At 43.9% G+C, this 21167-nt stretch overlaps 1 protein-coding gene across 5 annotated transcripts in view; it reads right to left on the bottom strand.

The window, feature by feature from the left end:
* The window catches only part of rptor (regulatory associated protein of MTOR, complex 1), a 168008-nt gene that overhangs the window by 140144 nt on the left and 6697 nt on the right, over positions 1–21167 (bottom strand). For all 5 annotated transcript variants that reach the window (XM_041933255.1, XM_041933254.1, XM_041933252.1 and 2 more), the window contains exons 3-4: positions 9543–9645; positions 7205–7287 (exon numbers count right to left, since the gene is read on the bottom strand). In XM_041933255.1, the coding sequence (XP_041789189.1) occupies positions 7205–7287; positions 9543–9645 (186 nt within the window). The remainder of the gene's footprint in view (positions 1–7204; positions 7288–9542; positions 9646–21167) is intronic.

Consider the following 21167-nt stretch of genomic DNA (forward strand, 5'->3'; position numbering starts at 1 on the left):
TAACAACAAATATACAAGAAAAATAAGAAAATATTCATGCATGAGGCCCACTCGAACTATTTCACATCACCTTAACATCAGCATAATCCAGAGTTAATCTCCATCTAATCATCATCACAAGATGCTTTGAGGTCTCCAAACTGTCATTTAGTGGAACTAAACGTAAGCTTCCTCCCTCTGAGACCCACAAGGATAAGGCAGTAGTGACCTATAGCCTTCCTCATAAGCACGCTGTTTATAGATGTATTGATGGGTTGTCAATAATTCTTCCAGTGGGCTAATGGTTTTCTCTGTGGCTCTTATTGGACTGAGTGCATGAGGAGATGATTAAGACGATTTCCGCATCGCATTATTCACTCTGCAGCTTCCCGCACATGCTGGCTGTCAGATCTCAAATGGGATTCAACCGATCTGACAGCTATGAGGAGTCCTCTGAGGGATTAATGTAGTGGGTGGGGTGGTGTTGGTTAATGAGTTGGAAGTGTGAAGAGGGATTACTGATGCTCCACAAGCACCAAAGTCAGGGAAGGATCACCTTATTTTTACTGAATCATCCAGGGTCATTTCTTCTTATCCAAAACTCAAAATGGAAATCAGAATGTGTGAAAATGATCCACGTCTACTTGCCAACCTTTCTGCTTCTGAATTTAGTTTCACTTGGCGACAGTGTGTGCCACTCACTCCTACTCAGAGTTTGCATGCTTTGTTAGCACACACTCACACACTAGATGTGGCCAAACCACAGTTCCCTACTGGTGGCCACACGTGAGCTGCACAAGACCACACATCGTTATCCTCACGTGATTCTGACTGTAGACCGTCACACGATTGTTTTCCACCTGATAAAGAGACTTCAAACAACAATCATTCTGTCTTTCATCGAGTACAGGCATGGGGAATTCTGCTGTTATTGTGAAACGGACACATTCAGGGCAGGAACTTCACCGGTGGCCATTAAGACTCCATGTCTGGCCTCGATGCACTTCTAAAAATCGTATGCCCATCGGCCATCGGCAACACTATTGTGCCTTTCATCAGCAACTGCTTTGATGTGCTTAACCAAGCAAGTGTGCACGTTACACGTGGCACTCAAGTGTGGAGGTAACAGGGGAACCTCACATTCACAACTTCTTGCAAGCTCATTAGCTGACTGAGTGTTATTAATGTTACTATGACTTCTCCACAGAGAACAATCTCATACATATATTGCTATATGACAAAATAATCCCAAACACGTGACTTAAAATACTATATTCCTTTAAAAATTAGAACAATTTCATCACTGCTGCAGCATCAATGGAAACATATACAAAAAATATTATCAGAATTTAAAGTGGCCGTTACACAGAACACCAAGAGTTCCTCCCTATATGCCACAACTTCATGTGCACCCAGTGAACTACAGGATCCACTGTCAAAGTTGGAAACGAAAGGGTCAATAGACAATACTGTAATGCAGTGCTGTGTATGTACCTCAGTACTCCGTGCTGCACTTTTTGTCACTGTCAGGAAGTGGAGAGGTCAGTTTCATAAAGGAGCTGCCTCTCGTCACATGACTGTGTCACTACTGGAAATTCCCTTGCTGGTTCAACATGTTTGGGTCTTGGTGACTGTGCTGTGCAGAATGTGAAAATATAACTTCCTTGCAAGGACAAAAATCACACTGATACAAAAAGAAGGTAACACTTGTCGTCGGATAAAACAGCTCCAAGTCTAAAGGGGTATTCCAGAGCTTTCGTGTCATTTCCATCAATTCGGAAGACATGTGATGAGTCATATTAAGAGATAATACAATATATTATATTATAATAAAAAGATAATCCCTGATGACATCATCAGGGTTATATTTGACAGATTTTAGAGAGTTCTTTCCAGATGCTCAGATGACATTAAACACCTGTTTTCACAAAGGAGTACTCCCTAACTGAAAAACCATTCCTTCTCTTCTCTGGCACATTTGGCTGAAGACAAAAAGACAAAATAAGCACAGAGCTAAATTTACAATCTTGCTCTTGTTACAGAAATAATATGCAGAAGATGTTACTTTTGTGAGTGGTATAACTGAGCACATTTGGCACATCAGCTGCCCGGCTGACTCATGTTCATCGTGTCATTATTGAGGAAAAGTGAAAAGTGTGATCATGGCCTCTCGGTGTCCTAGCCCACGTGACTCAAATGTTACATTACCCAAGCTTAAAAAGTGTGTTGCATCATAGCAGACTGCACAGAAATCCTTCACTTGTGCTCCGCTGTTGCAGTATGGCGTTTCCAGGGTGATAAGAGGAAAACCTCAAAGCTAATCAACAGCAAAGTGTTAGAGCACTGACAGAAAATGCAGAGACAGTTGGTGGAGTGGACAGCAGGGGTTCACTGGCTGCAGCCAGGCAGGAGAGCTGGATACAAAGAGAGCTGGAGGACACCACAAAATTCAAAAAAGACAGACCAAAGGAAAAATGACACTGATGCTGGCCAGAGGTGTGGTGTTAACCCGTTTGACAGCTGCAGCATGTTCAGCAAGTACGTACTACGTGACTTCTGACAAGACAAGCACGCCGCCTTTCATCTGAATAACTACTAAACATCTGGCAAGTCGAGAGGGGAGAATTCCAAATGAGATTACCAAACAGATATCAGAGGACAGAAAGAGAAAGAGAACATAAGGGGCGACATGCAGAGAGAAAATGAAAGAGAGCAAGTGACGTTTGAAAGAGAATAAGAGAGCAGAGGAGGCATGTCGAGACGGACAGCTGAAAGAGAAACGGAGAGCTAAGTAAGGTATCTCAATAATGTCTGGTTTCTGGATGCGTCTGGGTGAAACAACAGCAGCCCTCAGCTGAATCCAGTCTGAGCTCTAATAGAAGACAATACAGCCACACTCAATAACAACTCAGACACTGTACGTAGAAAAGACTCAACAACAAGATGGCTACTGATGATGAAGCATCAGAGAGACTTAAAGAGAGAGCTGGACGTGAGGTAAGGACAGAGAGATGAATGTAAATATATTCATCATGAGTGTAAGACAGAGCAAGTCATAATCACAAGTTCAAGAATCCATTAAAAAAAAAGATGAATCCATAATCCCAATGATAATCATTTAATTGGCTTCCATGGGGCTTCATACCTTCTGAGAGCATTTCCAGCCTCACTTTATTGACTTGCTCAGATTTTGCTGATTTGGTCAGTTTTTTCTTGATGTCTTAGCTTCCACCATGGGTACAAAAGCTACGTAGTTAAATGGTTTCTTCTTCTTTCACTGTGTTTGTTGTTCATATGTGATCAGCAGTATGCTGAGGGTGCTTTATTTTGAAAATGGACCAGATTCTCTATTCTGTTCCTGTGTCTAGACTTCCTTCCTGGCTCGAGCTGCTTGAAGCAGCTTCTGTCAAAAATAGACGGCAGGTATTCACCGCGGAGCACAGCGCAGAACTGCATCTGAAACATGGAACGGTGCTTCTGGTAGAATGGTCAACATCATGTCAGGAACGCATTACATTGGTCCCGCTGCGACTGGTGCAGCGACATGCTCCTGGTGCTATGTAGATGAGCTCTATCTGGTTGACTGGGCTAACTTAAATTGGTGGCGGCTGCTGGACAGTATGTTGGATAATACGCATCTACCGTGACAGGTCTCAGCTCCTGCCAAGAGGCAGAAAGGCTTCGTCACATCATTTCTTCACATGATAACACACACACACACACACACACACACACACACACACACACACAGGCACAAAACCAATCCACAGGCAAAGAGTGGAAGCAGCAGGAAGAGGTAGAGCGAGGATGAAGCCTCGACTGACAGAAATATCACTCTGTGGAGTGGAAAACAATGATGAAAAATGGTCAGAGAGAAAGAGATGAGTAGTGTTGCTCGAGAAAGTGAGTGGGCAGCAGCTAAGACGGTGTTTGCCTTTCTCTCTGTGTTTTCTGGACATGTGGGTTAATGTAAGAGCACAGAAGCAAACGGGGAAATGGATTCATGACAGCAGGCCGGCGCAGCTAAACTCTCTGGGCAGCCTGATGGTTACGGACACCACTGTGACACAGCAGGTCCACCAGCAGCACACGGGAAATGTGACAAAACAGATTTCAGGTTTCCTCTCGGGTTTAATGTTTACAGACTGTCTCCATTCTAAATGAATTCATTAGACGGCTTCTCGTGGTTGTGACAAAGTGGGTAAATAGCTGCTGTGTAATTGATTGCTTTGTCAACAGTTTATGTAAGGTGTGTTGGCGAACGCTGCTCTGCGGTGTTGGTGCTGCAGAGCTGTGAATCCTCAGGCTGGAAAAAAAAAAGGAACAGCTTTCTCACCCTCCCACTCCTCCTCCTGCACTCCCACCACCATTTGCTGCTGACCTCTTGTGTCAACCGAGCCCGAGCCTACATTCCTTTAGCTGCTCTCTCCTGGGACGTCTCTTCCTCCATCTCCTCTTACCGCATGTTTTACTTCTGTGCTATCTTCCCAAACAGCCACACATTATTGTTTTTACCTACACCTCCGAAGGTCTTTAAGATGCTTTTTGGTGACTGTGTGGGTGGCCAGCTACTACTATAAAGCTGCCCTGTGTATCACGAACTTGTCTCTTTTTCACCTTCTGTCTTTCTGCGTTGCTTCGCTAAAGGAATCCTCCATCCTCCTCGACCTGTCCCTCGGAGGCCACGTTCAGACAGCTGAAATTCAATTGTTTCCCACATAGCTATCTAATAACACAGACATTTTGTTACAAAGTCTCAACAGGAAAAAGAGGCACGATCAGATCAAGTCCAACCCTTTCTGACCGGATTTAAAACATATTTGCAGGTGGCTCGAAATGGAATTCAAATCCAATACCTGCGAATGCAACTCAGCCCAACTGCTCGGATCAGATTTCAAGTGCATCTTTTTGCTCATTACTCCCCACAGGACACATATTTACCGCAGCAAGAAGAGGAGCGGAATAGATATGGAGGAGAGGCAAATTGTGCAGGACCAGCTAACATGGTAAATCAACTCTGTACTGTAACTTTAAAATGCCTACATAAAATGAAATAAGAGAATCAAGTTACAGGGTGGCAACAAATTACATTTACTACTGTGACAAAGTCATTTACCTTCTGTACTGTAGCATCTGTTATCTCAAGAGAGGCTGAGTGGACTGGTTACAGTGGGACAGAGAGGCTGAGTGGACTGGTTACAGTGAGACAGAGAGGCTGAGTGGACTGGTTACAGTGGGACAGAGAGGCTGAGTGGACTGGTTATGGTGGGAGAGAGAGGCTGAGTGGACTGGTTATGGTGGGAGAGAGAGGCTGAGTGGACTGGTTATAGTGGGACAGAGAGGCTGGTGGACTGGTTATAGTGGGACAGAGAGGCTGGTGGACTGGTTATAGTGGGACAGAGAGGCTGGGTGGACTGGTTATAGTGGGACAGAGAGGCTGGGTGGACTGGTTACAGTGGGACAGAGAGGCTGAGTGGACTGGTTATGGTGGGAGAGAGAGGCTGAGTGGACTGGTTATAGTGGGACAGAGAGGCTGGGTGGACTGTTTACAGTGGGACAGAGAGGCTGAGTGGACTGGTTACAGTGGGACAGAGAGGCTGAGTGGACTGGTTACAGTGAGACAGAGAGGCTGAGTGGACTGGTTACAGTGGGAGAGAGAGGCTGAGTGGACTGGTTATGGTGGGAGAGAGAGGCTGAGTGGACTGGTTATAGTGGGACAGAGAGGCTGGTGGACTGGTTATAGTGGGACAGAGAGGCTGGTGGACTGGTTATAGTGGGACAGAGAGGCTGGGTGGACTGGTTACAGTGGGAAAGAGAGGCTGGGTGGACTGGTTATAGTGGGACAGAGAGGCTGGGTGGACTGGTTACAGTGGGACAGAGAGGCTGAGTGGACTGGTTATGGTGGGAGAGAGAGGCTGAGTGGACTGGTTATAGTGGGACAGAGAGGCTGGGTGGACTGTTTACAGTGGGACAGAGAGGCTGGGTGGACTGGTTTTAGTGGGACAGAGAGTCTGGGTGGACTGGTTACTGCGCTGATAATGAACATGCAGAGAAGTTGAAGTTGAAAGACTGTGGAGGACTTTGCGACACTTACAAAGCACCAACAGCCGCTGCGTTGCCTGGAAACATAACCGTGCAGCTCACTTTTTGTTCTAATGCGTTTGTGGCTGCTGTCCAGTTTCTGTTGTCTATACATCTCTGTGCTGGCTGCTGTGGTGATGCTGTTGCAGCGTCTGTAGCTCTTTATTGTTACATTTTTTAAAAATCCCTGAGATGTTTTCTTCTTCTAGACCTTCCGTTGCCTCAATTCACCAGAGTACTGTCTTAACGAAGAAGGGTTATGAGCCAATGTGCCAGGAGCCTAGGATAACTGCCACACACACACACACACACACACACACACACACACACACACACACACACACACACACACACACACACACACACACACACACACACACTGCTGAATTGACAAGACCACATGATGCATCTGTTTAAAAACAAAAGAAAACTATGAATCACTGTCAAATCATGTGGGTGTTTTGTTTGCACAGTGCATACAGGAAGTGTGTGTAGCGCTGACACAGTGAAGTATCTAAAATTAACTCCATCTCTGTCTTACACATTTAAATGATCACTAAATGTAAACACAGGTAGGAGCCAGTCAAATGTCAAATGTTTTGTCTGCAAGTTCACACACTGAACGAGCTAATAGTGCTAATAGTTTTCACAGCTTTCAAATAATACACAGGTCCAGTTTGGTTAAGCGTAGTACAGATCCTGGTCTTTTTGGGTTCAGGCACAAATTTTTGGACCCGTGAAGACCTCTAATCAACAGATGTTAGTGAAGTAAAAAGCCCTCTCTGACGCGGTACTATGAGAGGTGATCAACATCACTTCAGTTCACAGAATTGGCAAAAACCTGAAAGACCGTCTGGATACTCTGCCAAAATCTATAAAATGACTGAGGAAACGTCTTTGAAAAAAAGATGACGAAGGCTTAATGGATTCCAAAATCAATCAGCAATAATATGATATGAGCAAGGTCAAGTCTTGGAGTGCCTACGATTCATTTTATTTCATTCCTGAGTGTTTGATGGGTAGCATTACTTCATTCAACTCTCTCTGTCACACACAGTGGTGTGGAGTAGTGTATGTGGTCACTGTATCACTGTTAAAACATGAAATAGAAAGGGGGGAAGCTGGTTCATGTGAACACACTCACCCTGGGTTGCCAGTTTTCATACTGCTTCTGCAGGTTGGCCCCGATGGTCTCCAGGGCTTTCTGTGGACTCATCGACAGAGGATCTGCCGAGAAAACAGAGTGTAAACACACTACAATCACACTCATAGCACACAGCAGTCATAGCACGGCACACACACACTCCTTCTGAAGCTGACGAACCAACCGTAGTTCAGTTATTCACTGCAAATGTTTACATGGCTGGTATTATCGAGTAAAATGATCATAGAGATAACTCAAAAAGAAGGGTAACGCTACTTTACCATGCCATGATTACCCAGGCAACTTAGCGTTTATTGTTTCAGCATCAAAGAAGGTTTTCAAAAGCAGGGTTCAGAAAAATAGCAGCAGCCCCTCAGGTTGAAATATTGATGAGAGTGAATCAATATGGCAAGAAGAATAGCAGAATATAGATTGAGGACAGATCAAATTGTGCTCAGCAGACAGAGAGGAATGTATTGGCAAGTTTGCAGGAGATGCTGATATGCTTCATGCTGAAAATCAAACCACTGCCTTTATGGTTTTTGAGGCCTACTTACAATGCATCATCACAAGAAAACAAATGAGAACTTCTGGTTTACTCTAAGTATTCCAGAAAAGTTAACTTACTAGCCATTTTTAGCAACTTTAAAATACAAACAAATGGCTTTTTATTGAGGAATTATGTAGAATTAGCCTATCGTGGTAAAAATGCATCCGGCCATGGTAAAGTCTGGGCCTACATATTGTGTGATCAGCTTATTTCCTGTTATGATGAAAATTTAAAAGGTGGCAGTATATAAAGGAGGCTGCACACACACCACGGCCAATGAAAAGCAGACGTAAGCTACTCTATGAGCATATAGCTGAAGCACGTGTCATAAATTAAACACCAGGGTGCATTTCAGGACATGGCCTCCTACATTTCAGAACACCGTCTTAAAAACCAAGTGGCAGGTCTGCACAATGTCAGTGTCCTCAGAAGCCGCTGAGAAAGTTACAGAAACTTTAAGAACTGCGTTCCCTCTTTAATGTGCTTTCCTGACTCCTGAGAGTCAAGCAGTCTCAGAGGAGCTAAACAACCGTTTTGAGGTTCTTTTGTTTTTGTTCTGTGTCATGTCATGTGGTTCTGGTGGGGGCAGACTGCTTCATCCTCAGTTGACAGAGGCTTTATGAATTTGGCTCCAATGGGAATGACAGAGTATCCCTAAATGCTGCAAGGAAAAGCTAAACGTTTTACTGTTCAGTTAAAGTTGACAGTAGTCTTGAATGGCTTCTCACTGCTTATTAACCCTTTGAACCTCAGGCTTTCTGGCTAATCTTTACAACTTATTTACAGGCTTTTGGCAAAGTCACTCACTGTCCTAACGAGGCATGCCTTATATAATAGTTATTTTCAGGATAAGGTAGACTACTCATGAGAATGTGAGTGCTTCTCCACATGCGAGTCGTTTGCCTGGTTTTCAACACACCACACACAGCTTTATATAAATGGATAGAGGAGTGTGTCAGTGTTTCAGGGCTAAACGTTTCTGAGCCTCAGTGACGTCAAAGCAAGACCAAGAGGTTCCAGCAGTTGTTCTGTTTGGGCTAAATGCTAACACTGACGTTTTTATAAGTAATTCTGAGGTAGATGCGGATATCTGTACCAAATTTCGTGACAAGACTTTGAGACATTTTTATAAAAAACAAAAATGCCAATACAACAATGGTGACACTAAATGAGAAGTCAGGGGATCGGCAAAGTCAGCAGGCTTCATCCTCTGACTGTCCATTCAATATTTATTCAGATAATGCATGAACCAACCGAATGGCAGTTATTGCCATCTCTATTGCCATGCCACTAAAGTTGCTAAAATGTATAGTCAGAGCAAAATAAAACTTGCTAATAATCCTGGATTTTGTCATTCCTATTTGATGACTGTCTTCTTTCTATTTGGGATAAACGTGTTCTGAGTTTTGGAACTACACTACACAAACAGGATGTTAAATGTTGCCATGAGGTGAGTTAGCTGTGGGCTACACATTCAGTCCACCTGTTTTAGCCTTTACTTGTTACCAGTCTTGCAAATCTGCATCATGGAAAGCACTGGTTGCACTGTAACAATGGACGAATGGACAAAAAACACTGGATCACTTTTGACACTGAAGAAATTGTGATTATTATTAGGATATGAGAAAAGCAAATGCAATAAAAGAATATCTGATTTCTGTGATGGACATCAGAGATACAACAATCACTCGTCACAGCACACTCTATCACGTCCAGCACTTTGTGTTGCATTTGAGTGCTTGTCGGTTTAGCACTCATGTCGGTGTGTGTCTGTGTGGGCTCGCTCACCTATCCAGCACTCCAGTCTGGCGCAGGGGGAGGTCTTAACCACATCAGGAGGGTCCACTCCCACGTTGAGACACAACACCAGCGCCACACTCACAGTCTTCATCTGGGAGAGAAGACACAGAATGCGACATTATCCTCACGTCATTCATCAGTGCATCAATGCTTTTCTAAACCACAATAAATCTTTCAAGCTGAGCACACATGCTTGAATTCAGGGAGTTTTCCAGTCAGCCACATTCTGCTGCTGCTGGCCGCTGAGGCTCCAGTGGAGCAGTGAAGGTTAAGTGTCTCGCCCAGGGGAAACTCCACAGTAGTTACAGAGAAAGGAGTTATTCTCCTCCCTGCCACATGTTCACTTGGTCCGGGGATTCCATTATGTCGGACACTGACGCTAATGTCACAACATCAAGGAATTTAGCCGGCAGTCTCAAAGGCTTGTCACTGTCAGACCGAGCAAAGGGCCCTCGTAAGATAAATAAATGTCAAAATGGGAGAGAAGAATCATAACAACAGACTGAAATCACAAAAGGTAATGAACCATGACACAGAAGACCACTAGAGCAGGAAGCGGGCGGAAAGAGAAACAGGCCATCTGAAATAGAGCAACCATTGATCCATGGGTTATGTGGCAAGTCCTGACACACACACACACACAGGCTTGATTAGGCAACACAGGTGTCCTACAGTGCAAATGACACATTGCAGTAGCAGGGAGCCATCACTCCTTCTCTCCGAGCACCTCAAAAACACTCTTCTTTGTGCATCACAGCACACATAAGCCTTTGTGACACCTTGTTGCCCAGTCTGTACCTCTAATGAACGGCGTCCGAGAGAACTTAATGCTACACGCTTCAAGAAAACACAAGCACATTAAGGAAATGTCCCCATCGATATAAAGCATCTAGAAAACACACTGCAAATACACAAACATGCTGCAAATACACACAACACAACCAAAGAAGTGTTTCCAGAGGACACCACGAATGCTGAACATGGCTCAGACACGCTTGTTGTTGCCATGGCTTGAAGCACTGCTTCCGGCTAGCTGATCACCAAGAAGTCCATACGTTCTGCAGCCGCACCACGTAACTGGCATGACATAATATACAGAGATGAAAAATAATGAGAGACTGCAATTAATTGTTGAAACTATTTATCGTCTTCACTGATCTAACCGTAAGACCACGACTTTAGCTCTCCATGAAAAAACACAGCCCTCTCACTCATTTGACAAAAAAATGATCCTGGCTCAAGTTTGCAGCACCTGGCAAAGATCTGCAGTGGCCAATCAAATGCGTGCAAGTGCATATTGTGATCACTATGCAGGTGAAGTAGGTGGAGGTAGTAGAGTAGGAGGTATTTCCACTGTTTACCTTGCGATCGTTGCAACAATAGATGAAATAATAACCTGTCGTGATAACTTTCCAAGGCTGTAGAATCCTGTCCCACAGCATTATAAAATGCAGGGCAGTAGTTTGGCATCTTATAAGCCTTCAGACTCATGGATCTGTTCTCAAATTGGCCGATCTTTGTGTCTTCATGTCTCTCTGAATGCCTGCTAACCCTTACCCGACAGGATTAGATACGATGGGCTGACATGGGTTGTTGTAACAAGGGAACATTGCTGGCACATCGACATTCTGCCAAAAAAATAAACAACACAATGCTTGTCCCGCTTAAAACAAATACACGGATACGACAGAACAAAAAATCCAATTAGGAACTGGAACTTTCTTCTCCCCAGATATCATTAATTTAACAAGTGGAGCTGATGCCAAGTGCAGCGGGCAATTACTGACTGTGGAGAAACACTGTAGTTTTAAATACGTGATGAGGAAAGACTATCGAGTGCTGTCCTCCTTGGCCGTCAGGCTCCGAGTTTGAGTTTGCTCAAACAAAATCTAAAAGATAACCAGAATGAAAACACATACAGTCGATTTATACGACGCTGCTAACAGCCATTTCCTGTTGTCAAATCAATGTTTTCCCATCATCCAAGCCTTCATGAGACATTTCACAGGCAGTCATCAATATTTCTCTGAACAGATGTGTCACTATCACAGCACTGAGTCTTACAAGAGCACAAAATGTTCATTAGTGACAACATAGCTTGTGCTATAAAGTAAGAAGTAATTTTGTAAGGAGTAGAGGGTTGTGCCACGGTGTTTTGGTGTTGTTTTTTTGGTTTAGTTAAAAGGTGTTGCTGGTCCTTAATTTTGCCACTGATGCTGGCCGCCGACACAGCAGGACAACAGTTTGTCGAAGGCACTGCTTGACCCGAGCTCACCAGTCGCTGTTTCATCATCGTGTCACTTTGTGAATCAAAGCCCGAAAGCGTTTACTCTGGGACAGATGGCACTTGAACTTCGCATGGCCCTGCGTGTCCTCCTGGCTCCAATTAGCCGTGGGTCAGCTACATGCAGGGTTCCCAGCAGGGCTCATTTCTCTCTTACAGATGCTTGGTTACAGTCTTGCTCAAATCAGGTCAAATCAAGGAATCTGGACTTCTTTAAAAAAAGGCTCCAGACAGCTATTCTAATTGCTATAAAAGCCATAAAATCTTATTTTGAGGAGTTTCTGTCAGGAAAACAAAGAGAACAATCAAAATTGCCATCCCCAGAGCCACACTGCCGACACGGCTAAAAATTCAAAGTGATACATTCACTGTCCGGGAGTCAAAGCGGGATAATCTCAATACTGTTGTACAGAAACGATAACAACGGTACACACACACACACACACACACACACACACACACACACACACACACACACACACACACAGAGCATCGTGAGAGCTCTACCCATCTGATAGTTTGTACACGTACAACATTGTCATGTAGGTCAATGCAATAGTGTCAAGTGACCTTTTGCAGGTAGTGTTAGATACTGTCTGTGTGTAATGTAATGGAACCTAGAGAGCACATGTTGTGCGTATACAGTGGGTGATGTGACATCCCATGGCTGAGCAGGGCCAGGAAGCCTGGTGTTCTGAAGGTAATTAAGGTGGCCTCTGCTTTCCCACCGACAGAGTAAAAGGTCAGTGTGCTGGTGGGACCCGACTCGGTGTGTACACGCACCCGCACACACACATAAGCATCCACACAAGACTGCGTCACATGGCTTCATTCATTTTCACCTGACCCCCTCACCCCTCAACCTTTTCCCGCCTGTATGGTGCACATCCTGATGGACGAACACTACAAGTTTTCTTCTTACAACCATACACACACAGTTCTCTGCTTACTGTGCTGAAATGAAACTAAGGTGACAGCTCTAGCATAGAACATGACTAAGAGTCCTCATTCATGCTCAGCACAGTGGTGCTTTGAGCTAAATGCTAACTTCAGCATGCTAACAATGATAATAACAACATGTGGATATTCAGCAGGTACAATGTTAGAGGGTTCACCATTTTAGTTAAGTGTGTTAGAATTTGCTAACTGTGCTAATTAGCCCTAAACAAAGCGCAGTAAAGTACATCCTCACCTGATGATGGTGCTAGATAAAAAAAAATCAGAGGATCACCAAGGTTATTTCAGTTCAAAATCTAATATTCTCCTGCCTGATTGGCTGGATCATGACCTTCATATGATCCAGCCAATCAGATACGGAGAACAAGCACAGATACTGTTAGCAGGCAAAACAAGACGGAGGAGGATTCAGGAAAAAAGGCAAAAACTTTCACTCTGAATGGGAACATGAGCTTGGAACTTGGAGCATCATTTCATCAATAACCAGCTGAGGATGACTTCCCACCCAAAAGGGACCGAGTTAACGTTAGAGGCCCAAGAGTTGCTCTTTAGCAAATGCGCAGACAAAAAGAAATGCTGCAGCGGTCTCCTTTCATGCAAATCATATTTCGACTTCGACTGACGCTTTCTTCAAAGCCTATTCAGAAAGAAAAACGATATTAAAAATGTCATGAGCGTGCCACTCAACAAGTGCTTAAGGATTTATCACTGTGGGAATGCTCCACGCTGCCATTTGACAAATCTGTGGACATGACACACTGCACAGCTGATGGTGTTTGTTCAGATGGCTTTTGTGGATTCATCCACAAAGGAAGATTTCTTCAGACCTTCTGCCATTAAAAGGAGAGGACAAGAGGTGAGGAAATGTAAGTTCAAACAGTGTCTGCATGACAACACACGCGCTGGGCTGCTGCTGCACAAAGCAATAAAAACGGAGTTCCCTGAGTTCTACAGTTCTCACTGTATAATCCATCAACAGGCGTTTGACAGCAAAATTATGGATTTTTTCCATGAAGTGACTCCAGTTGTGAGGATCGTTAACTCCATTTGGGAAGCAGGACTGCAGCATTGCTTGATCGAACCTTTACTGGACGAAGTTGCTACTGCTTCTGGTGACTCGCTCCTGGATGCTGAAGTTTGATGAGTCGCAGCAAAGTATCACTGAGTTTTACTGACCTGCGGCCTCAGATCTGCTCCTCCTTGGGGCCACATAAGGAGCGGCACAATGAACTGTCGTGGCTTCTTGGTTTCAAATTGAATGAGCTCAACGCCGGATTGCAGGGTAAAGGCAAGGAGGCAGAGATATTGGAAATGTGAGACTGGCACCGCACGTGAGAGACTTTATTGTTCATTGTTCCACTGCTCTATTTTATACTTTTCTATTATATCTTATCTATTTGCTAGCTTCTCTTCTACTCCATTGTTAGATTCACTTTTATTTTATTCATCTGTTCTGCTTTGTTAGATACGCTCCACTGTGTATGATTGTGTATGTGACAATAAAACTTGATTTGACACTAGTACTGAATAATTCTGTACCCATTTGGATAAAGTGGTAGCTGAATTCAGCAAGTGTCAGAACAATCACATCATCATCATCATCATCATCATCACAAACCCCTTTCTTCCCATCGACAGTGTCAAGTTGTCGGATGCACTTTTACCAAATGGAGTAGACATGGAATTACCTGAACCGCGCAATGGTGTTGAAATGCAAGCCAGGGCAGAGGACAGGAACTTTTGGGACAGCTAATTTCCTCTCCTCTACTTCTGTGCACTGAATGTCAAAGCCTACTTTGGCTCCTCTTGTCTCTGTGAGATGGCCTCTTCACAGATGAAAATAATCAAAACAGCACAGGAGCTGCCTGACTGACAAGCACCTTACTGATTGTGTGAGACCAGGCGTCTTAACTACAGAGCAACGACTGATTGTGTGCAGTAGCAGTCTAACATTGACTTTGTGAAGGTTTCTCAAAGTTAAAAACAGTGAGATAGCACGTCTAGTACTTTGTTTCGTTCCCTTAGGTTGTCATGTGGTTCAGAGTAAAGATTCACGCTGCCTTCTTTACTGTGTTGAATTATATTGCATTCATATATTGCAGTCATTCATATTTTAACATTTGCTCTCCAGGCTGATTTTGGGAAGAGGCGAGGTTCTTTCAGTTCATACAATGCCTAGATAAATAAATTATTAAAAGATGCAGCCAATAGTTGATGAGACAGTTCACTCAAATCCACAAATGTACAACATGCAGGTGGTTCTAGAGAAAAGGTCAGGGGGCCTCCAAAGTCAACAGATTCATCTTCTAGGGGCTACGAATGTACATACAGGAATTAATCACAATCTATCCCGAAGTTGCTAAGATATTTGTATGTAAGGAATGTCCTGAATTTATACAGAGAATCAAATTAAATGGAATATTTGAACGGTTTTCTTGGCCAATTTGACAGTCCTAATGGCCACATAAGTCATTTAACTCTCACATCAAGACAGACATGTGTCTGGGGAAAGTCAGAGGATGCCTCAAATACATCACAAATTTGTCTGTTCCAAATTTGGGGATTTGTACGGGTCTTTATATCCAATGATAGCTCAAGAATCGTTTCATGAACACTAGGCAGAAGCTAAAAGCCTCTCCAGTCACCAGATCTAAAACTCAGTGAGGTTTCATGGGACATAACGCAAAGCTTTTCACTTCCTTCATCCTTCAAAGAACTGGCTTTCCTTCAAGAATGATCTAGTGTCCCCTGACACACCGCTCAGGACCTCAGTGAGAGAAAACTCAATGAAGACTCAAGCTGTTTGGGAGGCAAAGAGTGGCCCTACTGCTTATTAAACACATGAAAGCATACAAATAATTAAACTGAGGCGTTTCCCAACATCATGTCTTCTACTCAATCTTTAAAGACTGTTAGAGTTAGATTCACTGTCACCAGAAAGAAAAAGTCACTGCACATCTATCTCCTGAATAAATACTACACAATGTACACATTTGAAGAACCGAAAGAGACTGAACCCGAATGCCATAACTATCTGACTTAACTGCTAATATGCATGTAAGTGTGCCTGTTCGTATAAGCTCTGCAGGGGCTGCAAAATATCTACACCAATGTCCCGGGAAAAGACATTTCTAGCAAAAAGATAGACAAGAATGGGTCTGGGAGGGAGCAGGGCAGGTTTGCCCTTTAAAATACAACAGCTGAAATGACAGCACACTTTGGAGATGTATTCATGCAAAGTCCAGAGAGAGAGAAAAGATGTTACTGTCAGGGCAGGCAAAATGTCAAAGAGAGCCGTGACTCTCTTGAGGAGATGGTAAACCATCAATTCATATTCTCGAGTCAACACGGACCAACTATTTTACTCTAAATACACAAAGGCCACAGAAATGTGCACTTATCTAAACAGAAGTCAAACCTATTACAGTGTGGCACAGTGTGGACAAAAGATGGCGGCATCACCTTTGGCGCTGACCATGGCTATAATTAAGTGGCTCAAGACGGTGAGATAATAAACATCCTGGCATAACCAACCCAGATAAAAATATTTGTTTTCCATTCAGCATCCAACGCAGATCATTTCTGATGCATCTGCATGAGAATAATACAAATGAATGAGGAACCATGGTTTTCTGTTCCTGCTCATCATCACGGTGCAACGTGGCATTCGAGTGTGACGGCACACAGATGTGGCTCATATTGTTCTCGCTGATAGATCTGCCTGTTTGTTCCACATAGTCCTTCACAGACTGAAAACAAAAACAAGCAGTTCATTCATCAACCCGGTTTGGAAACAACAGGCTGGCTATGAGGGAACCAAGCGTCAGGCCGTAGACCTCGTTCATACGGCTGTGTGTCGCTCCCATGAAGGTAAAATGAGCATTAATGAAAGCGGACGGAACTGGACTGGTCTTTTTGAACGGTTTTAATGTGCGAAAAGAAAGTCAGTGAACCAAATCGAAAAAAAAAATCAATAAATGAAAAAATCTCAACTCAAAGTCCACCTACAAGCCTCTTCTGGAGCTTTCAACCACATCTCATGGTCAAATGCCAAGTCACTGATTTTAGAATCTGAACTGTGCAAACGACAACATCATACAGTACAAAATCTGACCATGAAACCGTTAACTGCAGCTTTAGAAAAGACTCAGAGAAAGTAGGACTGGAATCAGAAGAAAGAGGACAGTCAAAGACAGTGATAAGATGAAGATGAAAGCAAAGCAAGGCTTCCCACTGTGAACAAAGCACCTTTTGACCCATAACGAGTGGCTCTTTATCAAATGGGCGGCCCCAGCCTGTTCATTAGACTGTTAGCGTTAATCTGAGGGGAAAGCCTCACCAAAATTAGATTTTAAACCAGGCAGGCCGGACCTCAAGGATTTCCAATAATCAACTAATCTCTGTGAGGGGAAAGAAGAGAGGAGAGGAGGAGAGGAAAAAAGACGTGACAGAGCATCAGAAGAGTAAAAGCATTCACAGCACTTTGTTTCTTCACACAGAGGGTTTGACCCTCTGCTGTGATGGAACTGAGGGAGAACGGCTGAGACAGAGGACAGAGGACAGACAGGACTGTTCTGTATGTCCATGTGTGTGTGCTTTCCCTTCCGTTTGGGCATGTGCGTATAATTGGTTGCCGTACTTGTCTCATTAATAACTGCACAGGGCTCCCGGGGACTTCCCCGCCTTCTCCCTCTGCGCTCTTTTAAGACCGCCATACAGCCCCCAGCAACGTCGATCAATGGCCCCTGATTATTCCATTTGTTAGGCCCGCAACGAATGAAGGTTATTAAAATGGTGGAGCGCATCGATCTGCTCCGGGCGGACCATAGCTAGCTGCCAGCAACAGGTCAGACATTGGACACTTCAGCTGAAAGTCTAGAGAAGCGCTAACAGAGTCGTAATAGCTGTGTGAAGAACAAAAAAGCAAGAGCTGCTGAGGGTCAACAGCACCCTCTCTGAACCAAGATTGATAAGCACAGGCGTCCCACAGGGCTGTGTCAGGCCAGTCATCATTAAGAACCAACACATCAGTCAGGTGGGTTCATACAGGTATCTGGGGGTCCACATTGACAACACACTCAGCTGGAAGGTACATGTTGGAAGCCTCTGCTCCAAACTCCAACAGCGTCTCTACTTTCTACGCAGTATAGGGTCTAAGGAGTGGAGCAGAGGATCATGTCGCTCTTCTACTGGGCCGCACTGGAAAGTATCGTCAGATTCGGCAATGCGGCCTGGTACGGCAACCTGACCGTGCAGGTCAGGTTGCCAGTCTGGTGCAGACTGCCATGAAGGTTATAGGGGTCAGGATTCGTCCTCCCCTCCAGTTGCTTTATGAGCAGTCCGTCACCAGACTGGCACAGAAAATTGTGTTTGACCTGACTCACATTTTACACCATGAGTTCCAGCCTCTACCTTCCGGCAGGAGACTCAGGGTCCCCAAAACCAGGCTGAACCGCAACAAAAACTCATTCCTGCCAACATCCATCAGACTGCTAAACAACCAACAGTACCTCTTATCTTAGAAACGTTGAAACCCTGCTTACTTTCACACTTTGGCCCAACGGACCAGTCGCTACATAGAGTGAGCATACCGACGTCTTTAGCTTTGTGTGTGTTTGCAGATGTGAAGTAAAAGAAAGAAGAACCTGCTTTCTGCTTTTACTGCTGTAAGAGTCAGCATCCAAGACCTTAATGCAATTTGTAAAAATCTGGGTTTTCCCAACCATTCCAAGCATTTTTTGACAGAGCTGAATGAACAGCAGAAATACCACGGTGCTATGTTCTGTTGTCACACACACACACACACACACACACACACAGTCGAATCGAAGAGGTCCTCCGAGCGAGAGAGGCAGCGCGCTAGCAAGAGCTCATCGCTTCAACGAAGTGTCAGAAGTGCAACCACATCAGCAGACGCAGGACGCATGCTCACTGAAGAGAGTATGTGAGGAATATTCTGTTACAATAAATGACATTACATTTAACAAACAATGAGTTTCTGGTTGAACACTCGGGGCCCGCTGGCTGAACGTGAGAGTAGCCTCCGTCAGCCCCACTCAGCCTGTGTGTTTGAGCTGTGTATGGAGGCCGACCTGCAGAGCATTAGTATGATAAAAAAAATAGCGAAACGTTGTGCTAAATCAAAATCACTGATATTCATTGCATTTTCAATATTATCTTACTGAAATGTTGAAATTTTATTCATCCACCACAGGATTAGTCTTTCAGCTGACAAAATATGTTCACAACTTAAAACACAGAATTCAGACAACTGAAAATGGAATTTGGAACAGAATCTGGAAATAATTATAATATAATAATTTTATACTACAGACATACTGTATATTTACACTGTTTGCTATACAAGCAATTGAACCTTTATTTAAACTGGGAGAGACAACTACTTTTCCAGCAGCATCCTGCTCCTTTCTAACACAGTTACATGAATTAAAATACAGAGAATGAAGTCATTTCCAAAATCTTTGTAAAGCTTCACTGTGATTGCTCAGTTTCAGAGATGTTTACGATGCTCTTACACGTCGTCCCTGTGCTGGAGGCAACTTTCTCCAACTTTCTCACCGCATCTAAAAAAAAGATGCCTGGTGGGAAGAAATGAAGTGATGCATTAATAGTGACAAATGTGCCAGTTCTGATCCCCTTAGCTAAAAATAGAACTGTGTTTATGAAGCTAAAGGAGGCCTCAACAAGGATACTGTACACAGTCTGTACTGAAAGGAGGACGCAAGATTGGGATGTAAGTAACCATTTTAGGCACCTCCTACAAGCCAGAAAAAACTCGTCTCCACATCCATCTCCAGTAGAAGACAGAGACTGTCACTGTGCTCTTATCTTCATTCCCAATAAAAACCATCAGCATTACCCCTCCAGGAATTACGATGATACAAAGACGATATGGAAGATGAGGCAGACAGTCATTTTCATGAAACTAATGGGCTCTGATCCCGCAGGTGTAGAAAACTATGTCAGTAGCATATGACCAAACTGAGCCTTGTCTTTTCACTCCGGGAGGTCAGAGATCAGCTCAAGGCCGCTGGCAGAACTGCAACTTTCTTCAGTATCTTGCTCAAGGACACTTCAACAGGGCTGGAGCTTTAATGTGGAGCATTTGGTTCAGCGAAGCCGCTGCCATAACTCAACACCGATATAAAATCACTGCCATGCAAACACATACAGTTTGTTTTCATGCCCCTGTGGCTGAAGGCCTATGCTACTAATGAACTATGTTCATTGATTGAATTCAACTAATGATGCAGAAGATAAAGCCTGACAGACCACCTGTCTCATTTCCACATTATTACAATGGGCCTGGATATTGATCTCTTATTGATTTCATTATTCCTAAATTGAAAAACTCAGCTGGCAGCTGGGAGGGTCTTGAGAGAAATTTAAATTAAACTTGTGTGTGTCTGTGTGTGTGTGCATGTGTGTGAATGTGACCAAAAGCTGTCCACAGTGGTGCAACTTACAAGTCATCTGGCAATCATCAGGTGTCCACCTGATATCAAATCATAACTTATAATAAGAAGTTAAATATAGTTCAAATCTCAAGGCTCCCAAAAATTAAAGCGAGAAAACTAGACGGCCCCGTGCCATTTGTAAGTCCAAAAGGGAAGTCACATGAATGATAAATGACTTGATTCGTTCAATTTGTAAATCTCAGGAAAGAACACTGTTGTACAAGCCCCCACAGGGCAGGCGATCTTCACACGGCTACAAACTGCTTTGACAAAGTGTTTGTCACCGTGCTAATTACGACAGTGCTGCGGGCATCAGGGAAGATAAAGACAACAATTAAACCACAGAAGATAAATACTTAAATATAATGTAAGTGGAGCTGAGGAAGCCCACAGACGCACAGTCAAAAGCTCCATGGCCACGATGTCTATCACAGCAGTCAGCAGCGTATCAGGCTTCTCAAGACCAGAGCACATGCACGCAACCCAGAGTAGATACTCCAAAAAACACCAATACTGCATCTGGGGCTCAGACGAGTCCTGTTTCAAGCTTTGAACTGAATCTTTGTAGCCTAGTTTCACTCCTAAGTGACCGTTTACTGATTGCTTGATGCCTGTGTTACATTACTGCTGATGCAAACCAAACATTTCCTGCTGCTGCTTCACATTAAAAGCTTTCCACAGGTGAAGCACCTAAAGGAAACCAAATGTCTTGTTTCTCACAAAGACAGCAAAGCATTGTTTGTGTTGCTCTTCTTCAATAAAAACAGGTTCAGCAGTTACAGTGAGCTGTCAGATGAGGAGCTGCAGACAAACCACACACCTCTGACGCGATGCCCTGCCGCATCACATCGAGGCACACAACTTTTGCTTTGTCGTGCCGTGCTGCAGCGACGT

This window comes from Chelmon rostratus, chromosome 3 (genome assembly GCF_017976325.1).
Source record: "Chelmon rostratus isolate fCheRos1 chromosome 3, fCheRos1.pri, whole genome shotgun sequence".
Lineage (NCBI taxonomy): Eukaryota > Metazoa > Chordata > Actinopteri > Chaetodontiformes > Chaetodontidae > Chelmon > Chelmon rostratus.